The 25382-nt window shown below is 50.2% G+C and overlaps 1 protein-coding gene across 1 annotated transcript in view; it reads left to right on the top strand.

The window, feature by feature from the left end:
- Window positions 1-25382, top strand: part of GRIK4 (glutamate ionotropic receptor kainate type subunit 4) — a 319110-nt gene that overhangs the window by 224274 nt on the left and 69454 nt on the right. The window contains exons 11-12 of the mRNA XM_007450618.1: window positions 14354-14461; window positions 20976-21179. Of these exons, the coding sequence (XP_007450680.1) occupies window positions 14354-14461; window positions 20976-21179 (312 nt within the window). The remainder of the gene's footprint in view (window positions 1-14353; window positions 14462-20975; window positions 21180-25382) is intronic.

The raw sequence follows: 25382 nt of genomic DNA on the forward strand, positions 1-25382 counted from the left end.
GGCGGGGGAGGGAAAATCCGGGAGGTGAGAGGGAGCTGTATGCAGGGCAGGCACCATGGGGACATGGGAGGGCTCAGGCCAGTGCCAGCTCTCACAGCTCCCCACGTTCCATCCCTCGATTGCATCCCCAGTAAAACAGGAACGACGGTCATCATAGGATCTGCTTTGTGTGCGTCCTCAAATTTTTGAGAGAACAAAATGAAATATTTTTTATAGATGTGCTTTGAGGATTCCACTCTACTGTGCAAATTTTAGTTCTGCTGTCTCTCGGGGGGATGTCTGTCAATATATTTCTCTTTCTCTGCATGCGGTACTCCCGGGATCTCGCTTCTCGCCTGGTTTGGGGAAGACAGAAAGACAGAGCAGGGCTGAGCCATATGCTCACGTCACTCCTGCTGCAACTCCAGAGCCCTGCAAGAAGGCTGCAAGGGCCAGCCCGTGCCAACAAGGCTGGTAGAAATAAATTCTGCCAGCTGGCCCCTCCCTGCTTCAGGAAGGGTTCCCCATGGCCCTCCTCTACCCCTCCCTCTCCTTCCTCCATCCCTAACCTCTGTCCTTCACTCCCTAACATGGTGGTATCACCAGTTCCACTTTGCAGTGGCTCTGGGTGGGTGTGCAGACGAAAACCAAAAGTCAAGGCTCTACTCCTGGGAGAATCCCCAGCACATCTAGGGCCTGCCTGACATGGCACTGCCCACACAAGAGCTGCTGACATCCCCACCCCCCACCACCAGCTAAAAGCTCCCCATCTTCCCAGAGCACGGTGAGGCCCAGCCACACACCATCTCCCACCTGCAGCCTGCATCCATCTAGGGGCAGCAATGGGCCATCCTCGGTCCATCCTGAAAGCTCAGCGATGCATCTTCCCCCACCCTCCAGCATTCTCCTGACTCCTGGAGGACGGCAGATGGGGGTGATCAGCTTCATCCTTCAGCCCAGATGCTTCGTTCGAACCATTAGTTCAATTGGCATCTGCCGTTCAGAGCTCAAAGTTGTGTATTATTAATACAACTGCTTTTCCAAGATACTTCTGTACCCGGCGAGCTTAACAAATGAAGCCGGGCACTCTCCATGCCCTGACTGTGTCGTGTTCGTGGGCAGTAATTTTCTCGTAAGATGAAAAATCTCGAGCACGCCTGAGCTCTCTGATAAATTCTCTCCTCGGCAGCTAATTTGAAATGTCTTCCATCTTCCGGGAGGTGAGAGAGGGCTGTGTAGCTGAGTCTTCATATTTATAGACTCTGCCGTGCACTCACGCCGTGCTAGTTTGATTATCTTCCAAAATGTTTTGAAGAGAGTCTGTGAGATTTTTGACCATATGAGAAAAGAAGAGGGAGTTGAGATGTAGGCAAAAGAAATCATCAAAATCAGTACATCTGTCCAAAAAGAAAGGTGATGTGTGCATCCTCACTGCCCTGCTCAGGGAAATTTAACTTCTGAAACCCTAAGCAGGTTGGAGAGTCTATTAGATTCCTAAGAGCCTCACTGGGGATTGGCATATTTACCAGAGTCCAGTGGGGTGAGCTGGGCTCCATTCCTGCCCTACATAGTATTTATCTATCACCAGAGCCACTGTTGGTTTGTTCTTTTTGGCAGGAGGAGTGGTGAGGGCGAGGCTAAATTCCACTTCACATCCCAGAGGTTGGGGATTCGGGATAGAAGTCTGGGCACATCTTGGCAAGAGTCGAAAATTCAGGTGCAGACGAGTACAGTTGATCCTCATTATTTGCAGATTCCATATTTGCAAATTGGTCTGCTCACTAAAACATATTTGTAACCCCAATGCAGTACTCATGGTGCTTTCACAGACACGCACAGAGCAGTGAAAAATTTGAGTGGGTCGCCAGGCATGTTCCCAGCTGGGGTCCAGCAAGGTGATGCTCTGCCTTCTTTCAGCTCATGCTGTAAACAAGTGTGCTTTTCACAGTCTCTGCAGTGTCATGTCTGTCACATTTTTGTGCTTTTTCTTGGAGATTTTGCTGTTTAAAATGACCCCCGCACTTAATGCTGAAGTGCTGTCTAGTGTTCCTAAGGGCAAGAAATCTGCAATGTGCCTTACAGAGAAAATACAGGCGTTAGAAAAGTGTTGTTCAGGCATGACATTTAGTGCTGTTGTCCAATATTATTGAATCAACAGTATGTACTAAATAAGATGTCTATCAGCAGAAACACACATAAATCGAGGTTATGTGCTAATTGGTTGATGAAAATGTTGTGACCAGAGGTTCGCAGGAACCTAACCCTGTCTTTCCCTTAGGGGAAATGGTTCAGTCTCCCTAATTCAGTGCTTGTGGCAACGTTATAGAACGCAGCTACCATGAATAACGAGAACCAACTGTAATGAGTTCAACCAGGAGAGAAGACCAGGAAGGAGCAAACAAGAATGGCTGAAGTTTTCCTACAGTGGCCTTTTCCTTCTGCATTCATGACCCCATACTCCTGCTCTCTTGTTTTCTCACAATGTCCAAGGACCTCATCTGCCCCTTGATACTCTGGCCTTGCTTCTGATTCCCCTGATGTAGAAGCAGAATCTAGATCCCACATTCTTGGGGCCAAAAGGATTAATAAAGGCCCTCTAGATCACTACTCAAATCAAATGCTTGAATTCTTGCAAATGTGTTGTCATGAAGTAGAGTCTGTGCTTGAATGCCTCCAGTGTTGGGGAACTCAATACCTGTAGGGACAGCATATTCCATCTTGGGAAGCTCTCATTGTTAGAAAGTTTCTCCATCTATTGGGTGGAATTCTTTCTTTCTGAAGCCCTCTTCCTTTTGTCCTTAGTTCCATTTCTTGGGTCCACACTTCTAGTCCATCCTTCCCAGAACTGCCTGTACTTGAGAATGTGATTTCAATCTCTTTCCTGGTCAGTATGCTTGCAATACACGCCAGTTAGTCTATGCTTCACTGAAAGAGTGGTGTGTGGAACAATATGCAATATTCAGGTGTGGTCTGAGTAGAACAGCACTCTCTTCCCTTGCATCAAACCTGCCATCCCTTGGTAAGTAGTGTGTGCCGCTGACTGGGTGCTCAATAAATATCTGGTGAATTGAATAATAACGTGTTAACACTTTGATATTTATTTCCATGTTGACCAGCTCTCACACCAGGCTCTCTAATGGAGGAATGCCAGGCATCAGTCAGCCCCCGGGCTCAGAGAGAGCTGTTTCCTGGCAGGTGGGAGAGTGCCCTTCCTGGCATCCTTCTCATAGGTGGCCACCTGCTTCATCTTTTTCTTTTTTAGTAGAACTTTTTTTAAAATTTTTTAATTTTATCTTTGGCTGTGCTGGGTCTTTGCTGCGCGCAGGCTTTTCTCTAGTTGTGGCGAGCAGGGGCTACTCTTCGTTGTGGTGCACGGGCTTCTCATTGCGGTGGCTTCTTTTGTTGTGGAGCATGGGCGCTAGGCACGCAGGCTCAGTAGTTGTGGCCCGCAGGCTCTAGAGCACAGGCTCAGTAGTTGTGGTGCACGGGCTTAGTTGCTCCGTGGCATGTGCGATCTTTCCGGACCAGGGATCGAACCTATGTCCCCTCCATTGGCAGGCAGATTCTTAACCACTGCACGACCAGGGAGGTCCAACCTGCTTCATCTTCGTGTCCAGGTAGCCGAGCTTCCAGTGCTCTCCTACAGTCACCTTCCGAGGCCTCTTTGTGTTGTCCCCCTCAGGCCTGTCTCTCCCCGGCTTTGCCCCAAAGCCCTTTGAAAAGCTATACCACATTATAAATCTACCTGGCACTTTCAGGAATTCATGTATGAGTTGGAAGGGGCTAGACTAGATCCTTCTTTTATAGGTTAGATGACTGAAGACTAAAACGAAGGGACTTGCCCAAAGGAATTTCGTAATTCAATTCAACAGATATTTATTGAGCACCGATTCTAGGCCAGGCACTGTCCTGGGAGCTGGAGCTCCAAAGGGGAAATTATTAATGCAATTGCCAGATATTTACTAAGCACAGATTCCACACTAGGCATTGGGCATATGTGGGGAATAAGACAGAGCCTCACCAGTCATGGAATGTATTTTGTAGTGCAGGAAATGGACTTGAAACAAATAATTATCTAAATAATTATATGAAATAAATAATTATCTAAATAATTATATGATGAGTGCTACAAAGAAAAAGTTCAGGGCATTATGCCTGAGTCTCTGTGATGGGGAGTGAGAGGTTGGGAAGGGCCTCCCCAAGGGGGATACATTCAGGCCAAGGGGTGATGACTAGCTGGGCATCCCCAGGTGGAGGGGACTGTGATGAGCCCGAACAAGGGCTGCCAGAGCTAGTGGGCACGTGTGTAATTCAGAGACCAGGGCCAGCTGAAGACAGGGCCACATCAGGAAGCCAGAATCCCTGATGCTTTACTTTTTCCACTGTCCGCCACTGTCCTCTTCCTCAAACTTTATTTAAATATCCTCTCATATATCACCTCACACCAGTCAGAATGGCCATCATCAAAAAATCTACAATGGAACGCTCTTGCACTGTTGGTGGGAATGTAAATTGATACAGCCACTATGGAGAACAGTATGGAGGTTCCTTAAAAAACTAAAAATAGAACTACCGTACGACCCAGCAATCCCACTACTGGGCATGTACCCTGAGAAAACCATAATTCAAAAAGAGACATGTACCACAATGTTCACTGCAGCACTATTTACAATAGCCAGGACATGGAAGCAACCTAAGTGTCCATCGACAGATGAATGGATAGAGATGTGGCACATATATACAATGGAATATTACTCAGCCATAAAAAGAAACGAAGCTGAGTTATTTGTAGCGAGGTGGATGGACCTAGAGACTGTCATACAGAGTGAAGTAAGTCAGGAAGAGAAAAACAAATACCGTATGCTAACACATATATATGGAATCTAAAAACAAAAAATGGTTCTGAAGAACCTAGGGGCAGGACAGGAATAAAGACGCAGACGTAGAGAATGGACTTGAGGACACAGGGAAGGGTAGGGGTAAGCTGGCATGAAGTGAGAGAGTGGCATGGACATATATACACTACCAAATGTAAAATAGATAGCTAGTGGGAAGCAGCCGCATAGCACAGAGAGATCAGCTCGGTGCTTTGTGACCACCTAGAGGGGTGGGCTAGGGAGGGTGGGAGGGAGACACAAGAGGGAGGAGATATGGGGATGTATGTATATGTATAGCTGATTCACTTTGTTATACAGCAGAAACTAACACACCACTGTAAAGCAATTATACTCCAATAAAGATGTTAAAAAAAATCAGCTCGGTGCTTTGTGACCACCTAGAGGGGTGGGCTAGGGAGGGTGGGAGGGAGACACAAGAGGGAGGAGATATGGGGATGTATGTATATGTATAGCTGATTCACTTTTGTTATACGCAGAAACTAACACAGCACTGTAAAGCAATTATACTCCAATAAAGATGTTAAAGTAAATAAATAATAAATAAATATTCTCTCATAAATACGTAAGTCAGAATCAAAGGCAAGGAAAAGCAAAGTCTGACCTCAGGGATATGGACTTTCAAGCAGGAAAGCTTATGGCAAATACCAATGGATAAGGAATAACAATTAAAATGTTTTCCAAACATTTAACTACACATCCACAGCCCAGGAAAATTAATATCTTGGGGGCAGTGCAGCAGAGTGGACCTGCCTGGGTTGAATCTGCATTAAGTGTGGAACTTTGGGCAAGAAACCTAACCTTTCCGAGCCTCAGTTTTCTAATCTGTAAAATGGGGATGATAGTATCAATAGTACCTCCCTTATAGTGTGGTTGGGAAGTTTAAATAACAAATGTAAAGCATTTAGTCCAGTATTTGACATGTGATAAATGCTCAAAAGTATCAGCTTGTATAATTTTCTTATAGTTAGTCCTTTAGTTATAAGTAACTAGGATAGGAGTTCACTGATGCCCAAAATGTATTTATGGAGCATCAGTTGTGTTGCAGGTACTCTGCTAGGGGCTGCGTATAGAGTAGTGAACAGGTAAGGTGTCCGAATCCCCTGGGCCAGGCACTTTCATCCTTTTTGAACATGACTCTCATTCTGGTTGCCAATCCAGGGTGCACATTAACACCCACCTACACATAATTGAAACCAAAATTTATGGAACAGTAGTCGCCCCTGGTGTGTGGGTTGCACTCTGATCTATTCTGGATATATATTTCATTTTAAAAATGCAGGTCTGGACCCACTAAACTGATTTCCTAACCCACTAACGGGTAGCAGCCGCAGTTGAACAAAACACTGCCTCAGACCAACTTAGCTGAAGGCTTAATCAGCCCAGGAAGGGCTCATGTGATAGGAAGTCTTCCCAGCTTTCCCCGCGATTGTTTTCGATCTCTTACCTTTGGCATTTGCCACTGTTGTCCTTTGATCCTGGGTTTTTACAGTATTGTGCATGTAAGCACATATTTTCTGCTAAAAGAATATTTTGGCCGAGAGAATGAGCTCTTCCACCAACATCGATAACTCCCTTTGTTCCCCAGGTCAACCCCTGAGGCAGGGGCCCTCACTCATGATCCAGTCTCCCTATTAGATTTAAAGTCAATAAACATTTTGTTCCTTCGTGCCAGGAGTTCACCACGGAGGCTTACATTACAGATCTTTTTGGCTGGTCATATATCAAGGCACAGACCTATACTATAGACACTCCAAACTATAACTCGGTCTCATTTCCTGGGGCCTCTAGCCGTAGTAGTTCACATCTGACTGTCACTCTTCCTGCCTGTATGTTGACATTAGTTCCGTGAACTCAAGGAGACACTAATACATTATTTTATGTATTCTTCCTAGTGAGAACCTCAACTTTGAACCCTGAAACTGAGGTTAAAAAAACTGAGTCGTTGGTTATGGCTCGTCCGCCTTTGGGATGGCCCTAGAGAACAAGGATCTGGAAGAAAGAGCTTGCGTTTGCATAGGGCTTTAAACTTTTGTCACACCTGTGATCACCTCATATCATCCCAATAAGAGGAGAAGGGGAGAAAGACTAACTACCCTTGTCTTATAGGCAGAAAAATTGACTTCCCAGGGCCACACAGCACATGGCAGGGTAGAACTTGACTTCTAGTCAGCTGCATTTCCACCAGACGGACAGTAGTGCTGTCATCTTAAGTTCCCATGGCTTATTATGGCTCATCAAAAGCCATCGTACACACTAACTCAGTTGATTAGCAACAGCATTGCTGTACTATGGGTAGGCAGATTCGTTTATTTCCACTTTGCAGATGAGGAAGATTCAGAGAGGTTAAGTGACTTGCTCAAGGTCACAGAGCTTATACATGGCAGAAGAGTTAAGAAAATGTAGGTCTCCTGGTACCCCCCCCTCTGCATCTCCCTGTGCTAAGCCCCTAAGGAACTACCCTGTGCCTTGGTCAGGATCACTCTCGTGGCCTCTTGTAGCTGAATACCTTCAGGTCTGTAATCTCCAAAAAACAAGTTCACGGTGATCAGAGAGGTGTGTGGGAAGGCCCAGATCTTAAGGTCGGGGTAGCCTGCACTTGCCCTACCCCGACCAGATAGTATAGCAGTAAATAGAACCTGAGTTCAAATCCCAGTTGCATCCTCTATGGACTGTGATCCTCAGCAAGTTGTTTGACATCTCTGAGTCTCAATTTCAATCATTCATTCATTCAACAAAAACTTGTATGAAATGCCTACATTAAGCCTTTAAGTGTTATTACTGTTGTCTGAAGCACCTACGTTTCTCAGGTGGGAATGATAACAGGGTTGTTATGCAGAATCAGAGAAATTTACATAAGCAAATCACGTGGCTGAGTGCCCAGCGTGCAAAGGTGATCAGTAAGTGTTTGCGAACTCTGACTCTGGAGCAGAAGGACTTGCCAGGCCGTGGAGTTACGTCAGCCTGTCTAGAAGCTGCATCCTGGCAGCGCTGATGCGAAGAACAATCATCTACACGCACATAAAATATTAAATGTTACAGAGCCATGTGCGTACTCACAGAGGCAGGTACGGATGTCAGGAAATCCCTCAGGGTTTTAAACATGAATCCCTTTTTACCTATTTGGTAGAGAACAAGGCGGCAAAATGACAACCTCAAGTGATTCTAGGCGGGAGCGAGAAGCGTGTGGCTGCTCTGGGCAGGACCGCCCAGCTCAGGCGACAGCGGAGGGCTCTCCCCCAGCGGCACAGGGAGAAAGACAGGTGGTGAGCAATGGTCTCATTAATGAATGTATAATGACAGCCCGAGCCTGATGCTCTAAAAGAAAAGAATGTGGTTCGGGGAGAAGTTTGACTTTGGGAGTTAAAGGAAAGGCTTCCTGAAGGTAGTGATTTCTCAACTGAGGCCTGAGGCTTTAACAGGTATAAAGTAGATCAAGGTTTGGAAAACTTGTTTTTATAAAATACGCCCAGATAGTAAAAATTTAGACTTTGCAGCTTACTGTTGTAGGTGAGTGCAGTCACAGACAGTACATCAGTGAATCGGCATGACTGTGTTCCAGTAAAACTTTATTTCCTGAAACAGGCAGAGGGCCGGATTGGGCCTGTAGTCCGTGGTCTGCCACCCCCTGAACTAACTGAAATGGGGCTGGGGGCCAAGGGGTCGGGCAGCAAGGAGAGTCCAGACAGGGAACAGCACGCACAGAGACCCTGGCAGGAAGGCGCTTGTTGCACGTGAACTCATGGGTGTGCCAGGAGCACAGATAAAGCCGGGAAAGATGGTGTGAGATGAGCGTGGAGGGTGGGCAGAGGCCAGGCCTCATGGGGCTTGGTGGGTCACGTTAAGGATTTTGGTTTCTATCCTTAAACGAGAGTGGGGGAAGAATTGAAGGGTTTCAGCAGGGGCCGGTGTGATCATAGTTGAGACTTGACAGAGACGGCTGGCTGCTTCTGAGTGGAGAACAGAACAAAGAGAGGCCCCGGGGGACCCTAGTCCAGGGCAAGTTCAGTGGGAGCTTGGATTAGGGTGGGGGGCAGGGAAAGGTGAGACTCGGGGAAATTAAGTGACTTGCTCAGGGTCACCCAGCCCCGAAGTCACAGTGCTGGATGCTAATGCAGTCTCTGGGTGACACACAACCAGCTCTTTCAGCAGGCGATGCCTGCGGTCAGGGCCCCTGGACAAGCATTTCCCATGGTGCATTGCTGAGGGAGCGACCAGCTTGCTTACGCTGACCCAGGGTCACACGGCAGACCACACTCATTCAACTGTACAGCACTCACCCCTCCAGGGGACCGTGGGTTGCCCATATCAATGACACAGGGTCTGTTCACTAAAGGCCCTAGGCCCCATCAGGCCTTATCTGTACTTTCCTTACAGCAGTTCTTTCAGGCTTGGTCACTTGGTTGCTCAGCCAGGAATCTTAAACACAGCTGCTGGAAGGAAAGGACCAATTCAAGACAGCTATCCAAATAGCAGAAGGAAATGACAGTTCACAATCAGAAAAGAGACACTATGAAAAGTAGACAAATTAACTTAGGAAAGCACAGAAATGAGGGTGAGAGACCATCACATTTCAGTAACCAATGAGCAAAACTATATCACAGGACAGGATAATAATTGGCTTCAAAATGATGACACTGCATGAAGGTAAAGATGTCTCCTCTGTTTAAGAGGACGCGGCAGAAAGTATAATTCCCTTTGAAAGAATTTGGGGAAATAATACTTGCAAATAAATAATTAAAACCCTCCCCCCCCAATTTTAGTGCTTAAAGGAGCAACATTATTATTTTTTTATTTGAATTTTATTTTATTTATTTAATTTTTATACAACCAGGGAGCAAGATTATTATTATTAATTTATATGGATTCTGTGTCCTTTGAGGAAGTTGGATAAATGATACTTGCTGTGCACGTGCAAACACGTGTCATATCAGTTATATTTACCTCGATTTTCATATTTGACAAAACACTTCTAGTTTCTTCTAAGAGCATAGAATCAGCAGTGAGAAGGAATACACATTTGTTTTAAATATTGTGATCGCAATGAAGCAGGACATTGATTTTTTCCACACCTCAGCTCTGTGATTCAGGTAAATTACTACCTATGTGGACATCACTTTCCTTACTCATAAGTAGGGTGGCAGTGAGATTCGTCAGCATAAACGAGCGCCCAGCACAGGGCCTGTGAGCGTGGTGGCACCAGCTTGCCTGGCCAGCCAGAGCCCGTTATACACTTCTCTTCCCAACTCGGTGTCCCGTGACTGCATGTGGGTAGCTTGAAGTCAGCCACGGTGGGCGCGTTTACACCACAGACGTGGGCAGATCAGACAAGGCCTTTTTTCCTGGAGAGTGAGTTTTTAAACGTTTCCTAGCTTGCCACAGGTGCGCCCTCAGCCTCTCTTCATTCCTGCACCCTTGCCTCTCCCTGACGTCATGTTTGTCGTCTGAGTTGCTCTATGTGCTTTGCTCGAATCCAGCTTGCATCAGAGTCACTGGAGAGCTGGTTACAATACGTACTGCTGGGTCCTGCTCCTAGACTGTCTGATTTAGTCAGTCTGGAACGGGGCCCAAGAATTTGCATTTCTAACACTGACATTGCCGGTGCAGGAACCGAAGTATGAGACACTGGTCTAATCTACTAAACTGGAGTCTACAGTGCAAAGTGTAGGGCACAGAAGAGATTCCCATCTTCTGTCTCAGACGATGGCATGACAAATTCTATGAATACTCACCTAGTTCTTGGCACATATACCATCAGATTTAATCTCCTTAAGAACCCTAGGAAGTAATCATTACTATTTTAACACCCGTTTTATAGATGGGGAAACTGAGGCTCAGAGGGATTAAGTAACTCACCCAGGGTCACACAGCTCATAAGCAGAGAAGCCAAGTTAAACTCAGGTCCTCCCACTCTGGGGCCATTGCATTCGTGGTACAGACTGTAGGAAGCTCAGTGGTGAGTAGAGGCTGGAGTCAGGATGCCCAGCTGTGCACCCGCAGGGCCACATCAGCCCGGGGGTGCCTTTTTCTTACCTGCCTTAAGGTGCTGTATGGGCTTAGCAGTGGCGGTGTCCAAATCCATACCCTCTGCTCCCTTCACTGCAACCCCTGGAGTCTCTAAACTGGTGGGAAGGCAGAGCAAGTGGGGGAGACAGAAAGCACAGAGAGAGGGCCACGGAAAGACATTATTTGAAGCATAATCAAGCTGGCACATGTGGGCATGTGAAAGAGGCTTACAAAGCTGCTGTTTCTGCAGGAGGTTTGGGGGCAGGCGTCAGCGGGGTGGAGCAAGGGAATTTGGCTGGAGACAGAGCCACAGATTGTCGGTGATGAGCGCTGTATCTCCTGCCCACCCCTGGCACGTGTGTGGCATGGAAGATGCCCAGTGGGTGGGGCAATTAGCCTGTATCCCAGGGCGTCTGGCTCTGTCTCCTGCCCTCCTTCCCACTGCCTTTCCTCAGTTAGATTGCTCCGGGTAATAGCTGCCAAAGCCGCTTTGTTGGATCTGATGAGTTTATTAATTTCTTGGGGGCTAATGGGAGGGTTGGTGGGACATTCATTTCCTGACTGGAGCTTGGGGTCTGATTTGTCTTTTTGCCACATCCCCAGAGGTGGGTGTGGGAGGCGACATGGCTCAGGCTGTCGGATCTCGGTCTGGGTAAATCATTTTTATCTCTGGCTTTTGTGGCAACCTATCTACCTGGTGGCTTGGGTCAGACAGGGAGTCTGGAGCTGGGGCAGGCAATTAGTGAGGATTGGGTCCCCTGAGAACAATGGGGGTGAGAAATTCGGGGGGAGTAGGGGGGCGAGGTCTTGCTGGCCCTGTCGGTGTGAAGTGCGTGTTTAGATGACAGGACTCAGAAGTTCAGTCCTGTCCCAAACATCCAGATGCTGACATCCGGCCTAATTGTTCTTTATGTCCTTCTGTCCTTCTGTCCAAATCTGGCCCTTCCTATCCTAGTAGACTGTCAGAAGCCAATTCTAGCCATTTTGAAGAGAGGGAAGCAGCCTCATTTCACCTGACTTTGTGGATGTAAAAACCCAGGAGGGAAAAAGCCGTGTCCAGGGTTCTTGCTGTGTGGCCGAGACTCCCTTGAGCCTTTCTCTGGTTGGCCAGGCCTGCTTATGTGGAGGAGCCCTTGGCATCCCCGCCCAAGAGACGGCAGCGGACACGGAAAAGCCTTGGATTTAGGAGTCAGACAGCTCTGTGTTCAAGCCCGTGCATCACCTGCTAGCCAGGTGACCTTAGGCAAATCCATTAAACCTCTGAGCCCCAGTTTCCTCGTACATAAAAGCATCATCACTGCTTCACGAGGCTGGTGGGAGAATTCAAAGAGATGATAGAACACACCCAGCGCAGGAGGGGTCCGGTAACTATTGCTCTCCTTTCCCCTTCGCTTGAGAATCTAGCTGCCTATCCCTCGTCTTACCCATCTGTCTCCCCTGCAGAGAGAGAGGAGGAGGATAAGCTCAGTCCGTACCCTGACCTGGCTGGTCCCCACTGTGGGCCCTCCAGAGACCAGAGGACGCTTGCCTACCTCCTACCGACAGCAGCACTCAGCCCAAGTGATGGTTTCCCCCGCCTCCAAGTACTTGTCCTGAGCAGGGCGCCGGGCTGTAAGCATGAGCAAGCCAGCCCCTCACAGGCTAGCCGGGGAGGTGGACAAGTAAACAAAACATGCAGTGGGACACTGGAAGAGCCAGGCAGGAGAGCCATGAAGGCTTCCTTGGGGAGACTCATCCAGGGTTACGAGCCCAGGGGTTAAAGCTCAGGCGTCTCAGCTGATGGGGAGGTGACCTCGGGCAAGTTGGGTGGGCTCTTATCTTGGCGTCAGTTTCTTTATCTAGATGGGGCTTCCGGTGTGGATGTGCAGAGGACCCGACCTGTAAACTAAAATGAACAGGGGCACGTGCCTCACTTTTCTGCCCACGCAGAGGTGAAGAAAGCTGCCCAGCCCCCTCCGGTGGCGTCCTTGCTGAGGCTTGGAGAGGGGTTTTTGGTCATCTCTCCTTTGGCAGGTGAAAGACTCACCTGGGGAGACCATCGGGCTCCTGCCTGGACATGGAGGCATCCAGCCTGGCCCTCCCCGCTTCAAGGTCCAGACCATGACGTCAGGGAGATGGTTACTGCCCCCTGTGACCCCCAACGCTCTGGCCCCGGGGGAGGGGGTTGGGGACCAAGAGTGAGACGTGTCTTTATTGTGGTTGGAGCTTCCACAAGAGGAACCCAGAGCCCAGCTCTGGTGGGTAGAGCCATGTGGCATCCATGGAACTTGTGAGGGTTTTCCAGGGAAGCTGCCGCTGGTGCCTGGAGATGCCTGGCAGAGGCGTATGTGTACATTTCATTGGTTTTCTAGCCAGCTATCAGCCGTCTCTCCTGGTGGCCCACCTCCAGCACCCAGCAACAGAAATGAGTTGCCAGGGGCTCCAGCTAGTAGAAATGTATTGGTAGCACACACATGTATGTGTAGTTATAGAAAGGGTTCCACTGCGAAAACAAACAAACTCTCTAAAATCCCAATGATGCTGAATTTCGATTAAGGTGACTTTCTGAAATGGGGGAACTGAGTAAGTTGTGGATATTTTACCCCCTAGGAGTCAAGACAATGGGGAAAAGGAAGGAAACTAGCATTTATTGAGTTTCAGCTTAAATACATTCTCACAATGACCACATAATGTTTCTATTATTCCCATTTTACAGATGAGGAAATACCTTCAGAGAGGTTCAGTCACTTCTGGGTTTACTCAGTGGAGATCCACGCTCCTGGGTCTGGCTGAACAATGTAACCTCGAACTGGCACATGCACGATCTCAGCTGGCCCTGAGAAGAAGGCAGAGGAAACGTTACTGCCTCCATCTATAGCTGGGGAAACTGAGGCTCGCAAAGATCGAAGTAACTTGCCTAGGTTCTCGCAGCCAGCAAAGTGAATCCACCAGGACTAGAGCCTGGTCTTCCTTCCCTCTTCTGGTTCATCCATCCATTGAACCATTCAGCAAACATTTATTGAACAGCCTAGTAAAGGCCAGTTCTCTCCAGTAGCCATTCTGGTTCTTATTTAGATAATGAGGCTTATTGAAGGCAGACTGTAGCGAAAGGGAAGGCTCTGTCCTGCCTCCAGATGATGCAATTCCAGGGGCTCGCTTCCCTTCTGGGTGAGAGAGCATCCCTGAACTGCGTTGCATTCCTGATTTCTTTTTCCATTTTCCTCTTCCACCTCCCTCTTAAGTCTTCCCCTCCCCTCGCAGTCTCCCCACCCACCCCTGACCCCCCAACCCTGGTAGCTCCGCCCCGGTCCCGCCCCTCTGCTCTGCACTCTGCATCCCTCCCTCCTTCTGTGACGTACATGTACCCCCGCCAGAGGCAGGGGACCGGCCTCTCAGCTCCCCCAGCCCCGGAGGCCCGAAGGACCTCAGCACCCCAGCTCCCCAGCCTTCTCCTGCCCCCACCCCTTCCCAGCCTTTCTCCTTGGTCTCCTCAGATTGGCCAGTGGCACGTGTCAGACGGCCTCAGCATGGACAGCCACCTCTACGCCTCCAACGTCTCCGACAGTCTCTTCAATACCACCCTGGTCGTCACCACCATCCTGGTAAGCGGGTGCCCCCTGGGCCTCCCAGCTGCCACTCTCCGGGGTGCCTCCTCCATCTCTAGGCATTCCCAGCCTCCCCGTGAACAGAAGATGGGAGCTCTGATCACAGCACGGAGGCCAATTTATGACAGTGTAATTAAACTCAAGTTGTTGTTTTATATGGAAATGATATCTGATGAGTTCCAAAGCAGCTGGGGAAGCAGGATGGGGTGGCAAGACAGCACAGTTTGTGGATGCCTCTTCCAGGGGCACCCTGACAGCCAGGGCAGCTGTGCACAGCCAAGGGCAGGGCACCTAGGACACGCGGGAGAAGTCCCCCAGGGTGGCTCCTACTCTTTCACGACAGCCTGCTTCGCTTGGTGCCTACTTGTGCGAGTCGCATCCCTGGCAGTGGACACCTGAATCTCAATGGGCTTTCATGGCCTATTTCATTTCCAGTTGATCAGAAGAAAGTTCTAAATCTATGGAGCGCGGGACCACCTGCCTGTTTTATTTGATTCAGTTCTCTTCGACAATCAACAAGCCCTTCCCCCATGTGCCAGGCACTGTGCTCATTCTTGGAGACACGGAGCTGAGTGAGACTCAGTCTCTGTCCTCAAACAGGCTGTAATGTATTGGATGGCGCGAATCCAGTGCGTTCACGGCCAAAGCCACCTTCTTCCCCCCTCCCCCCATCCCTGAAAACTTCAGGTTTTAAAAGATTTGTCCATTAACCAACTGCATGTGTTAAGTAATTATTACTTTGCCGCCTTCCCCCACCTTCTTTTAACCAATCAAAAACCTATTTCCCTGCCGGGCCCAGCATCTTATCCCCAGGAGATAATCAGTGTGGCTGCACTGATGGAATCCCAGCCCCAAAGAGACTCGACTGTTTGCCTGTTCAGCCTATTGTGCTGTTGCTAACTGTGCAAGGTTTGGAAACGTGTCCATTTCTTTCAGGCTTTCGAGATGATAAAAAGAGCTCAGGGACCTCCATCACTACATTCATGAACTCCTGGGGCTCAGGAGCCCTGCACTGAAATAACTGATACCCCGTGAGCAGAGCAGGATAAAAGCCAGGAAAGAGGCGCACGCCTAGCGCCATGGGGGGTGAGCGAGAGAGAGGTCCCATGCCATCGGGGAGGTCAGCAAAGCCTTCCGAGGAGAGGGACATTGAGGATGGGCCCCCAAAGACAGGGCTGATGAGGAGGGAGACGTGGAGTAAGGAGAGTGTTGTCTGGCACTCAGGAAATGCCAAAAAGTGCAGGTTTCTAGGAGATGTGCATTGGTAGAGAGGGAAAGGCCTGAGGCTGGAGAAGTGGGCTGGGCCCATAACGCTTAGGGACTCGAATGTCAAGCTGGTGAGTTTTCTCTTCATTTGGTACGAGACAGACGGGGGGGGGTGGGGGTCACCGAATATTTTCAGTCATTCATTCAGTGAATATTTGGGGGGGCACTCCTCTGTGCTGGGTGCTGTTCTAGGTGCTCGGGTGTAGACAGAGCTGAGGAAGGGGAGAGGGGTTGCTGGCTTCACTGAGAAAGGCAGATCCGAGTAGAGACCTGATGAGGTGAGGTGACAACCACGTGGCCGTCTGGGAAGGAACATTCCAGGCAGAGGGAACAAAGCAAAGGATGGAGAAAGCAGTTCCAGCTCGCAGGGTTTTAGCCACTCCCCATCTCAGCCCAACCTGAGCCCATCTGAACCAACGTGGAAATGTCAGCAGGATTTGGGGGTGGGGGGTGTGTCACCAAGCCCCTGAGACCTGGGAGCGCCTGGCTGAGCTGCAGCGACGCTGACCGGCAGTCCTGGCCGAGTGGGGGCAACACGTGCACGATTGCTGGGACCTGCTCTGCCTCTGAAGGACTTCCTGAGTCTGTCACCTGCTGTCCATCCTCAAGCATGTGCCCTAACATAGGTGTAGCCACCTCTTGACTGGAGCTGCGTGTGGCCTCCTCAAAGGCCCCCTTCTCACTTGTTCAGTCTGTCTATCCCTAGCCCCGCCCTTCTGGCTGCGCGGTCTTTCTAAAATCAGAACCGTCCTGTCATTTCCTCACTTCAGTGCTGCCCAGGAGCGACTGGCCATGAGCTTGGAATATAAACCCCTTGTCATGAAGCCCAGCCTGCTGTACCTGCTTCCTCTCCATGCCACGTGGGGTCTGGCAGCACTGGACTGCCTGACACTTCCTCACTGCGTCATGCTGTTCCCTGCCTCTGTACATGCTGTTCCCTCTGCCTGGAATACCCTCTCTGTGAATTCCTGTTTCCACCTGGAAATACTTGTACAGCCTTCACAGCTTGGCTCTGATGTCCCCTCTTCCGTGAGGTCTTCCCTCATCTGCCTCCTGCCTGCTCCCTGCCTCTCACATTTTGTACACACCTTTCTCCTATTAGAGTTGGCGTTTACAGCTCTACCTCCCCTTCCAGAATGAGGGCTCTTTAAAGACTGGGGGGCCTGACACGAAGTAGGAGCCTGATAATTACAATTTTCTTTTCTTTTTCTTTTTCTTTTTTTTTTTGGCTGTGTTGGGTCTTCGTTGTTGTGTGCGGGCTCTCTCTAGTTGCGGTGAGTGGGGGCTACTCTTCGTTGCGGTGCGCGGGCTCCTCATTGCGGTGGCTTCTCTTGTTGCGGAGCACGGGCTCTAGGCATGCAGGCTTCAGTAGTTGTGGCACACGGGCTCAGTAGTTGCGGCACGTGGGTTCAGTAGTTGTGGCACATGGGCTCAGTAGTAGTGGCTCGCGGGCTCTAGAGCACAGGCTCAGTAGTTGTGGCGCACGGGCTTAGCTGCTCCGCGGCATGTGGGATCTTCCCGGACCAGGGCTCAAACCCGTGTCCCCTGCATTGGCAGGCGGATTCTTAACCACTGCACCACCAGGGAAGTTCCTGATGATTAGAATTTGAATGAAGGAATTTCTTCCTACAGGGTCAGAGATGTCCCTCAAAAGGCAGTTTAGAGTTTGAGAGAGAAGTGGGGACATTGCCGGGTTGTACTTCTTGCCTTTCCGGGACTGGGATTGGACGGGGCTCAGAGCTCCGGCACAGACCCCTGGGGACACTGAGACTGCAGGGTCATGTTTCTAGACTGGGAAAGTCAGTCTGACCCTGTGTGTGCCTGTGTGTGAGTGCATGCACGCACACGGTTGTTCACATATGCACACGTGTGTGCTCATGAGGGTGGGGAAGGACACTTTTGTGAAAGGGAACATTTAAAAACATGGCCAGTACGATTCAAATGAGAACCTTCTCTTGTGCATGTGTGTAGAAGTCAGTAACTCTTACCAGGAATGATTACCTCAATTTAGTCCCTGCTGGCCATTTGGGGGAACTCCTTGGCAAACGGCCATCTGAATGATTTATCCCTTAAAACTCAGCACACAGGCCTGTTGCATCCTACTCCTGTCAGGGTGCAGTTGGGACTTGTGAGTGATTTATTGGTTAACACCGGCAAATACACAGAATTAGCCGCAGCTCCCACCCCTAGAACACACCCCTGCATCAGAACCCGAGTTAAGCACTTTGTCCGCATCACCGCCTGCCAGGACAGGGCTCCAGACCAGCACGCGGCCCCCAGACCCTCCAAAGTGCCAGTGAGCATCGCCCCTTCCCACACGGTTCCTCCCTCCAGCACCGGCCTCCTGTTTATTTACTCTAAATATGTCAGTGAATTTTAAATTAACTTAAGTGCAGAGAGTTCTCGGGGAAGAGAGTTTTGTGACACTCCTTGGGATCGTTCAATATACCCTGGGAGGTTGCCTTCCAGCCCAGGCGTGGAAATGCCCAGCCAAGCCCTGTCAGTGAGGCCATTTCAGCACTTTTCACCCACACAATCCACAAGTGCTGGACGCTGGGGCCAGGTGAGGGCCCCAGAGACAGGGAGGAGTCCGTCCCAGGCTCCACGTACGTTCTGCCTGCGAGCCGGCACGTGTAGGAGGACGAAAAATGAGTGTGTGGAGGCCTGGCTGCGAGTGCGGTAGGGGTTCTGAGAAGTGGGTTGGGGTCAGAGGTGGGATGGGACCCCAGGGACAGAGATGAGTTAGGTTAAGCAAAAGCAGGACAAAGAGAGGCCCGTGAGCTGAGGACAGCGTGTGTGGAAGTCAGGGAGCTTGGCCCCATTTCACGGACACGACAGCGCACTTGACCATGAACCAGAAGCACGTCACCCTCAACTTGGAGGTCCCTCTCCCTGGCACGGAACCTCCGACCTTCCCCTCTTCCGCTTCATCACGCCCACAAGACTGCTCCTCCCCCTTCCTCCCTTTGCGACCTCTGGCCTCTCTGGCTGCCCATCTTCCCCAGCCCAGAAGCCCCTTCCAGCTTGAGCTCAGCAAACCAGCAGTTCAGCACTTCCCTCTGTTGGCTTCTAGAATTGACTCCACCGTGAAGCTCAGCCATTTCCCCTCCTGCCCATCCCCGAGTCCAACTGTCCTTGCAAGCCCTGCTCCCAGCTGTCCATCTGCATTCAGCCTCCTGACTCAGCTGGGCCTGGGCAACCCTGCACTCCTCTCTGCTCACCCCACATCGTGTTCCCTGAGGAAACCTTTCCAGGCACCGAGCCTTCCCTCCTACCTGCCCCCAGCTCTGGGGGCTGGCACGGCTCCGTACCTTGGGCCTCCTCCGCGCCCCCTCTGTACCCACACCCATGCTCTCCGCCTTACCCCCAGGCCCACTTCCCATGTTCACCTAGACCCTGGCTCTCCCGGGACTTTGCTGCACTGACTAGCCTTCTCTTTCTTCCTTTTCTAATCTGCCCTTTTCCAGGGATTCCTCCCTTCGTACCTACACATGTACTCTGGTCCCTCCTATCCTAAGACACCATCGCTACCTCCTTACCTACACCCTGCTGCCCTTGGGCTACCCTCCTATTTAGGGAATCATCCATCAAGGGATTGGTGGATACTGGGCATCCTTCAAGCCTGTTGCAGGCAGAGGGGGAACTGAGGTTTGGAGCGAGACGTGACCGGTAGCAGCTGGGTGGAGAAGCTCTGCCAGCTTTTGTTTCTGAACTTCTCAACATCCTGGTCGGCCCTCACCCGTGCACCTCTCGTGCACACCCGTCCTTGCGGAGTTCTGCCATCCCCTCCCCCCTCCCCACCCCAACCTGCCTTCGAAAGTCTCCAGGGACACGTGACCCAGATGCCCTTTCACAGCCCTGCTTCCTCCCTTTGTGGGAATGTCTGCCTTCTCCTGCTTGAAACCCTTCCCTCCTTGACCTTCATGACCACATTTTCCTGATTGTTGGCTTTTCTGGCCGCTTCTGCGTTGTCCTCCTCTACGGCTGCCCTTCATTTTCCCCCTCCCTAAGATCAGGTCTGTCCCTCTGCTGTCCTTCCCCCCGATGGTCCCTCATATGCTGCAGCTTCAGCCACCACCTCTGTCCGGAGGCTGCCCCATCTCTGCCCCCGAACCTGCCCTCACCCCATATTCCAACATTCAGTCAGATGTTCCCTCCTGGGTCGATGACCAGCACCTCAGATTCAACACGTTCCAAAACCTCTTCCTTTTCAAAGCATCCATGGCCATGATGACATCATCCTTGGTCATCTGCTCAGGCTCCAAGGGTCTGAGGACCCTCCCCTCTGGGCCTCACACCCAACCTGGCATCAAGCCTGACCCTCTCTGTGATTCTTCAGCTCTGCAATCCAATCTGACCCCAAGCACGGCTCAGGACTCAGCATCCCGTATCAGGAGAGGGTCCGTCCTCACTCCCAGGCCTCTCTCTTGCTATATAATATTCTTTACTCACATCCTTAAGTCTTTAAAACCCTTAGTGCTTCCCTACTATATATGTATGATGCACAGTCACCTCGTCCTGGCACCCAAGGCCCACGCTGACCCTAATTCATCTTTCTAAATTCATCCACCACCCCTCCCCTCCACACAGCCCAGGCTCCCACTCAAGGGCAGCCCCATCATCCACCGAATGGGCCGCACTCCTTCTCACTCGGGATTTTGCCCTTGATCCTGCCTTTCCTCTGCCCATGAACAGCCCTCCATTCACACCACTTCCATCTGTCAGTGTTCTGTCTTCCTCCGGAGCCCAGCTTGCATCCCACCTTCTCCATAGAACTTTCCCTGGACGTTTCACCAGAGAGACCCTCCTCCCAACGCTCACAGCTGGACGCGTCCTGCCTCCGGTTTGCGGTTGTTCTGTGCATGTAAGAATCTCGCTTGCTCTGTTGTCAGCATCCTTGTATCTCATAATCCGCCGTGATCCATCTATGTGGAATAAACAAAGGAAGGGGGAAAAAAGGAAGGAATGAAGTGCAGGGTGGGGTCAGGTGATGACCTCAAACAAGGTGGAGGGGCTTCCACTGGACCCTCTGTGCAGTGGGACCCTTATGTGTTCCAGGTAAGAGAAGTGCCTTGAAGTCAGGGAGGGGAGCTCACTGCCACCTCCGAAGAACCCCATTACCCAAGCCACTTCCCTCCTTCCACCCCATCTTCGTCCCAACCTCCTGTGTCCCCGACCCCCTCGTCATGTGTGGCTGAGACACCAGGGCTAAGATGAGAATGACAGCTGCCCAGTTTTGCTGCAGGAAAACCCGTATTTAATGCTGAAGGGAAACCACCAGGAGATGGAAGGCAATGACCGCTACGAGGGCTTCTGCGTGGACATGCTCAAGGAGCTGGCAGAGATCCTCCGGTTCAACTACAAGATCCGCCTGGTCGGGGATGGCGTGTACGGCGTGCCCGAGGCCAATGGCACCTGGACGGGAATGGTCGGGGAGCTGATCGCTCGGGTAAGGAAAGAACAGGTGATTTGGATTTGGGGGTGGGCTGGGGAGGCAGCTGGAAGGACAGGAGGTTGTGCTGTATCCTCATGAATCCTCCATTTATTAGTCAGTCGGTCATGCAGTTTTCATTTATTTGTCCATTCATTGCACAAATCTTTCCTGAGCTGGCAACGAGCCAGACACTGGGAATATACATTGGCGAATAAGACCACCTTGATCCCTGCCCTGTGGCTCTCCCGGTCAGTGTCCAGCACCTGTAACAGGTAACGGAGGCCTTGATCGCTGAACGCAGCTTAGAGAGTTGGGGTTCCATTCTTGGATAATCCAGGTGCTTTCTGTTTGTTCTGATGATTTTTTTGGTCATCAGCACCTTTGGCAGAGCTTGGACACGCCCTGGGAGAGTAGAACACACCCACATCCATTGACTTTGACCCTTGAGAAGCACTCTCGAGGAGACATGGTTAAATAACAGGGGAAAAGGGATCACCTGTCAGAGGAGTTGGTCACAGTTATGGCTATTTCGTTACTTCTTGTATTATGTTCTGCTCTCCTTAATGTGCTTTTACAGACCCAGGGCCAAGGTGCACTTGGGCAGACTGTAGATTTTCAGGGTGAATGCGGGGAGACTCAATTAAAACGCAGGTGAGCGTCATAGAGCGTCAGTCGTCGTTAGGTTAGAGCAAGGCTATAGAAAGTTCTTCCGGGGGCAGAGCTCTTGTTTTCTTGGTATATACTGTTAACATCTGTAAAAATTAATTTGGTTGTTACTCATTCACTGTCCATATTTCCATAACTGAGTTTTTCTGCTCAGGAAAGGTGATGGGTATCCGATGTGGAGAGCACAGACCTAGGTTCTTATGGGTTGGTTCTTGAACCAGTACATACCTCTCCGTGCTTTCCGAGTGCAGAAGGAGCCCCTGCAGCCTCCCAGCCAGTGCCAAAGTGCAGGGTGCTTTACATACGTTATCTCTAATCCTCTGGGAATGTACCTTTTAGTTAGCTGTTATCCTCATTTTACAAATGCGCCACCTGAACTCAGAGAGCTTAAATGACTTGTCTAAAGCCACACAGCTAGGGTGAGACGGGGCTGGGATTTGAACCCAGATTTGTCTAACTCCAGAACCCACATTCTTCCCACCTAAGAACACGACCTCAGCTGGAGTGGGATGTCACCAAGAAAGGTCTGCATAAGTCTAGGCCCTTCCTTCTCTCCTTCCTTTTTATCCTCCCTCCCTTTCACTCTTGCTTGCTTTTTTCTTTCCTTCCTTCTTTTCTCCCTCCTCTTTATCCATTGAATTAAGATGATCTTAACCCTTTATATGTACCAAACTTGGGGTAAAATATACATTTTTTAAATCCTAGTCTTGAAGGATAAAAGTGTTAGGGTATTAAATAAGTAATCGTTGGCAATGCATGATGAAAAGTTCTGTATAGACAAGAGCATGGAGAAGGTAATTGAGAGCCGAGGTGGGACAGTGGTGAGGAGTTTGCCTGACAGCATTTGCAGTGACCCAGCGGGGTCAGCGGCAAGACTTGTTCAGCGAGACGGTGAACTGTCCAGTTGCTAGAGTCCAGAGGGAGGCTTTGCTGTCAGGGAGAGGCTTGCAAACAATCAACAGAAGGTTGCAGAAGGCCCAGGGAGCCCTGGGAGCCTCTCACAGGGGCAGAGTGGGAGGGTGAAGACTTCTTCGGGGAGCTGTCTGCTGTCTTTGAGACTCAAGCCCCCAGCTGACGATGCCCACGCTTCCTTCCGCAGAAAAGGATGTGCTGCCTTTCTCAAAGTCCCAGAGCCCCTCCCGAAGCAGTCCTCTTGTTTGGATCCCCTGGTAGGGATGCAGTCCAGTGGTTAAACCCCAGAAAGCTGAAATGCTAGGCCTTTTCCTTCCCTTCATACCGACGTACTCTGTCACCTTGAGCCTGTTTCTTCAGCCCCCTTGGCCTTCCTGGTGATTGGTGGGGTGACTTCAGGGATGTCCGAGTCAGTGCACAGCCATCCCCTTATCAACTCCCAAATGAGCTGCGACGTGGACTGGCAGGAAGAGGAGAGGAATCCAAGACTCAAGGACATGCAGCTTCGTACTGAATGACTTGGGCAATCAGCCTGGATCTTAAAATTCACTCCAGGTCGGCTTTCAAGTCAAAACACTGCTGCTGGGCTTCCCTGGTGGCGCACTGGTTGAGAGTCCGCCTGCCGATGCAGGGGACACGGGTTCGTGCCCCGGTCCGGGAAGACCCCACATGCCGCGGGGCGGCTGGGCCCGTGAGCCATGGCCGCTGAGCCTGCGCGTCCGGAGCCTGTGCTCCGCAACGGGAGAGGCCACAACAGTGAGGGGCCCGCGTACCACAAAAAAAAAAAAAAAAAAAAAAAAACACTGCTGCTTTGGTCGCGTCAAGACTTGACTGAGTAGCATTAATTAATTAACTAATTAACCCATTCGTTCGATACAGATCCATCGAACGCTTTCCTCTTTCCTCGACAATGGAGATACAATGGGGGACAAAATAAACGTACTCACTACCCTCATGAATCTTACTAGCGAGAGACAGATATTAATGAATGAGCACAGTAGGATGTTATTAACACACTGTGTTAAGTACAAAGAAAGGGGAGGTAGAGGAGCTATGAGAGGGTACCTGGGGGGAAGGGGTCCAGCCTTGAGAGGCAAGGGGACAGGGGAGGGAAGGCTTCCCTTGGGAAATGATGTTTGAGCTGATGTGTGAAGAATGAGAAGAGCGTTTCTGCCAGAAGGTCGTCTGAATGCCACGGAGTGGGGGCTTATTCTGGGCAGGAGTGTGTGACCCCAGCCCTGCTCTGCCCCGGGGTTCAACACTTTGATGTGTCTGCCCCAGTGCTCCCCTAGGATCACAATAGTCCTAAAGCCTGCATCCTTCCTGTATGACCCCTTCCCCAAGCTGCACAGGAACAAGTCAGAGGTTGTAACAGTAGAGCCTTGGGGCTACTTGATGTCCCAAGTGGAAGAGACCTCAGAGGTCACTGCACCTAAATCTGTCACTTATACAGATGAGGAAATACAGGCTCAGAGAGCTTAAGTAACCTGCCAAAGATCGCACAGCTGGTGAGTTTGGAGCCAGCATTTAAGGCCTTGTCTGACTTCAGTGCTCGTGGTCTGAGAGCGTGAATCTTGCAGTTAGACCTAACATCAATTCACCCCCTTACTAGCTGGGTGTTCTTAGGCAACTTATTTTAGCCTTTCCACTCCATCCCCCAAGGCTTCAGTGTTTATCTAGAAAGAATTCTTGTAAGGATTTAAAATAACATACACGTGAGTATGCACACATGCATAGAAAGTTTGACATACAGGAATGTCTTTTTTTTGGAGAGTTTGAGGAATGCAGTAGCTTCCTGGATGTTGGAGTGATGTGTAGTAAAGAGTAGAGGCCTGGGTCATCTCCACTGGGCGTTCTAGAGCCTCAGTCTTTCACATGCATTGTCACCTGCTTTTTTTTTTTTTAACATCTTTATTGGAGTATAATTGCTTTACAGTGGTGTGTTAGTTTCTGCTGTATAACAAAGTGAATCAGCTGTATGTACACGTATATCCCCATATCCCCTCCATTGTCACCTGCTTACCCAAGACCATTGCGGTTTGGACATGTGGCATGTTGGTTGCAGAAGAGCATTCAAGCATATTTACTGCTTATGTTTAGAAATCATCAGAACATGTCTTTTGGTGTAAACCGCATTAAAAGTAGGAGTGTGGCTGGAGTGAAAACAAGTGGATTCACATAAAATGGGCCAGGTGGCTGGCCTCTCACCCCCAGGGCTGTGTCTGGGCAGAGGGGAGACGAGAACCGTGTCTGTTTGGGAGCCTCTTGGGTTTGGATTTATATTGCCCCAGTCACATCCCTCATAGCTGAGCCCACAGCAGGCCTGCACGGAAGTGATGGTGTGTCTCGGTGGAGGTATGCTTGGCGGAGAGGAGATGGACCAGAGCAGCTTGAAGAAGCTGCCCCCAGAACAGCCTCAGCCTCCTCCGGGGTCACCCCAATAAATTTATTTAAAGTGACGGTTTAATTGAAATTGTTCAAGGCATTCAGATACAAAGTTCAACGAGGTAGTCCCTAGGTCACTATTTGACGGGGGACCAATTGGGTAGAAGCAGAGCGAGAAAGGCTAGGATGGGGAGGGATAGGGGATGGTGAGAGGACTGGAGGAGGGCCTCCTGACTCTGCTTGTGACGTGTAGGG

Source organism: Lipotes vexillifer, unplaced genomic scaffold (genome assembly GCF_000442215.2).
Source record: "Lipotes vexillifer unplaced genomic scaffold, Lipotes_vexillifer_v1.1 scaffold352, whole genome shotgun sequence".
NCBI lineage: Eukaryota > Metazoa > Chordata > Mammalia > Artiodactyla > Lipotidae > Lipotes > Lipotes vexillifer.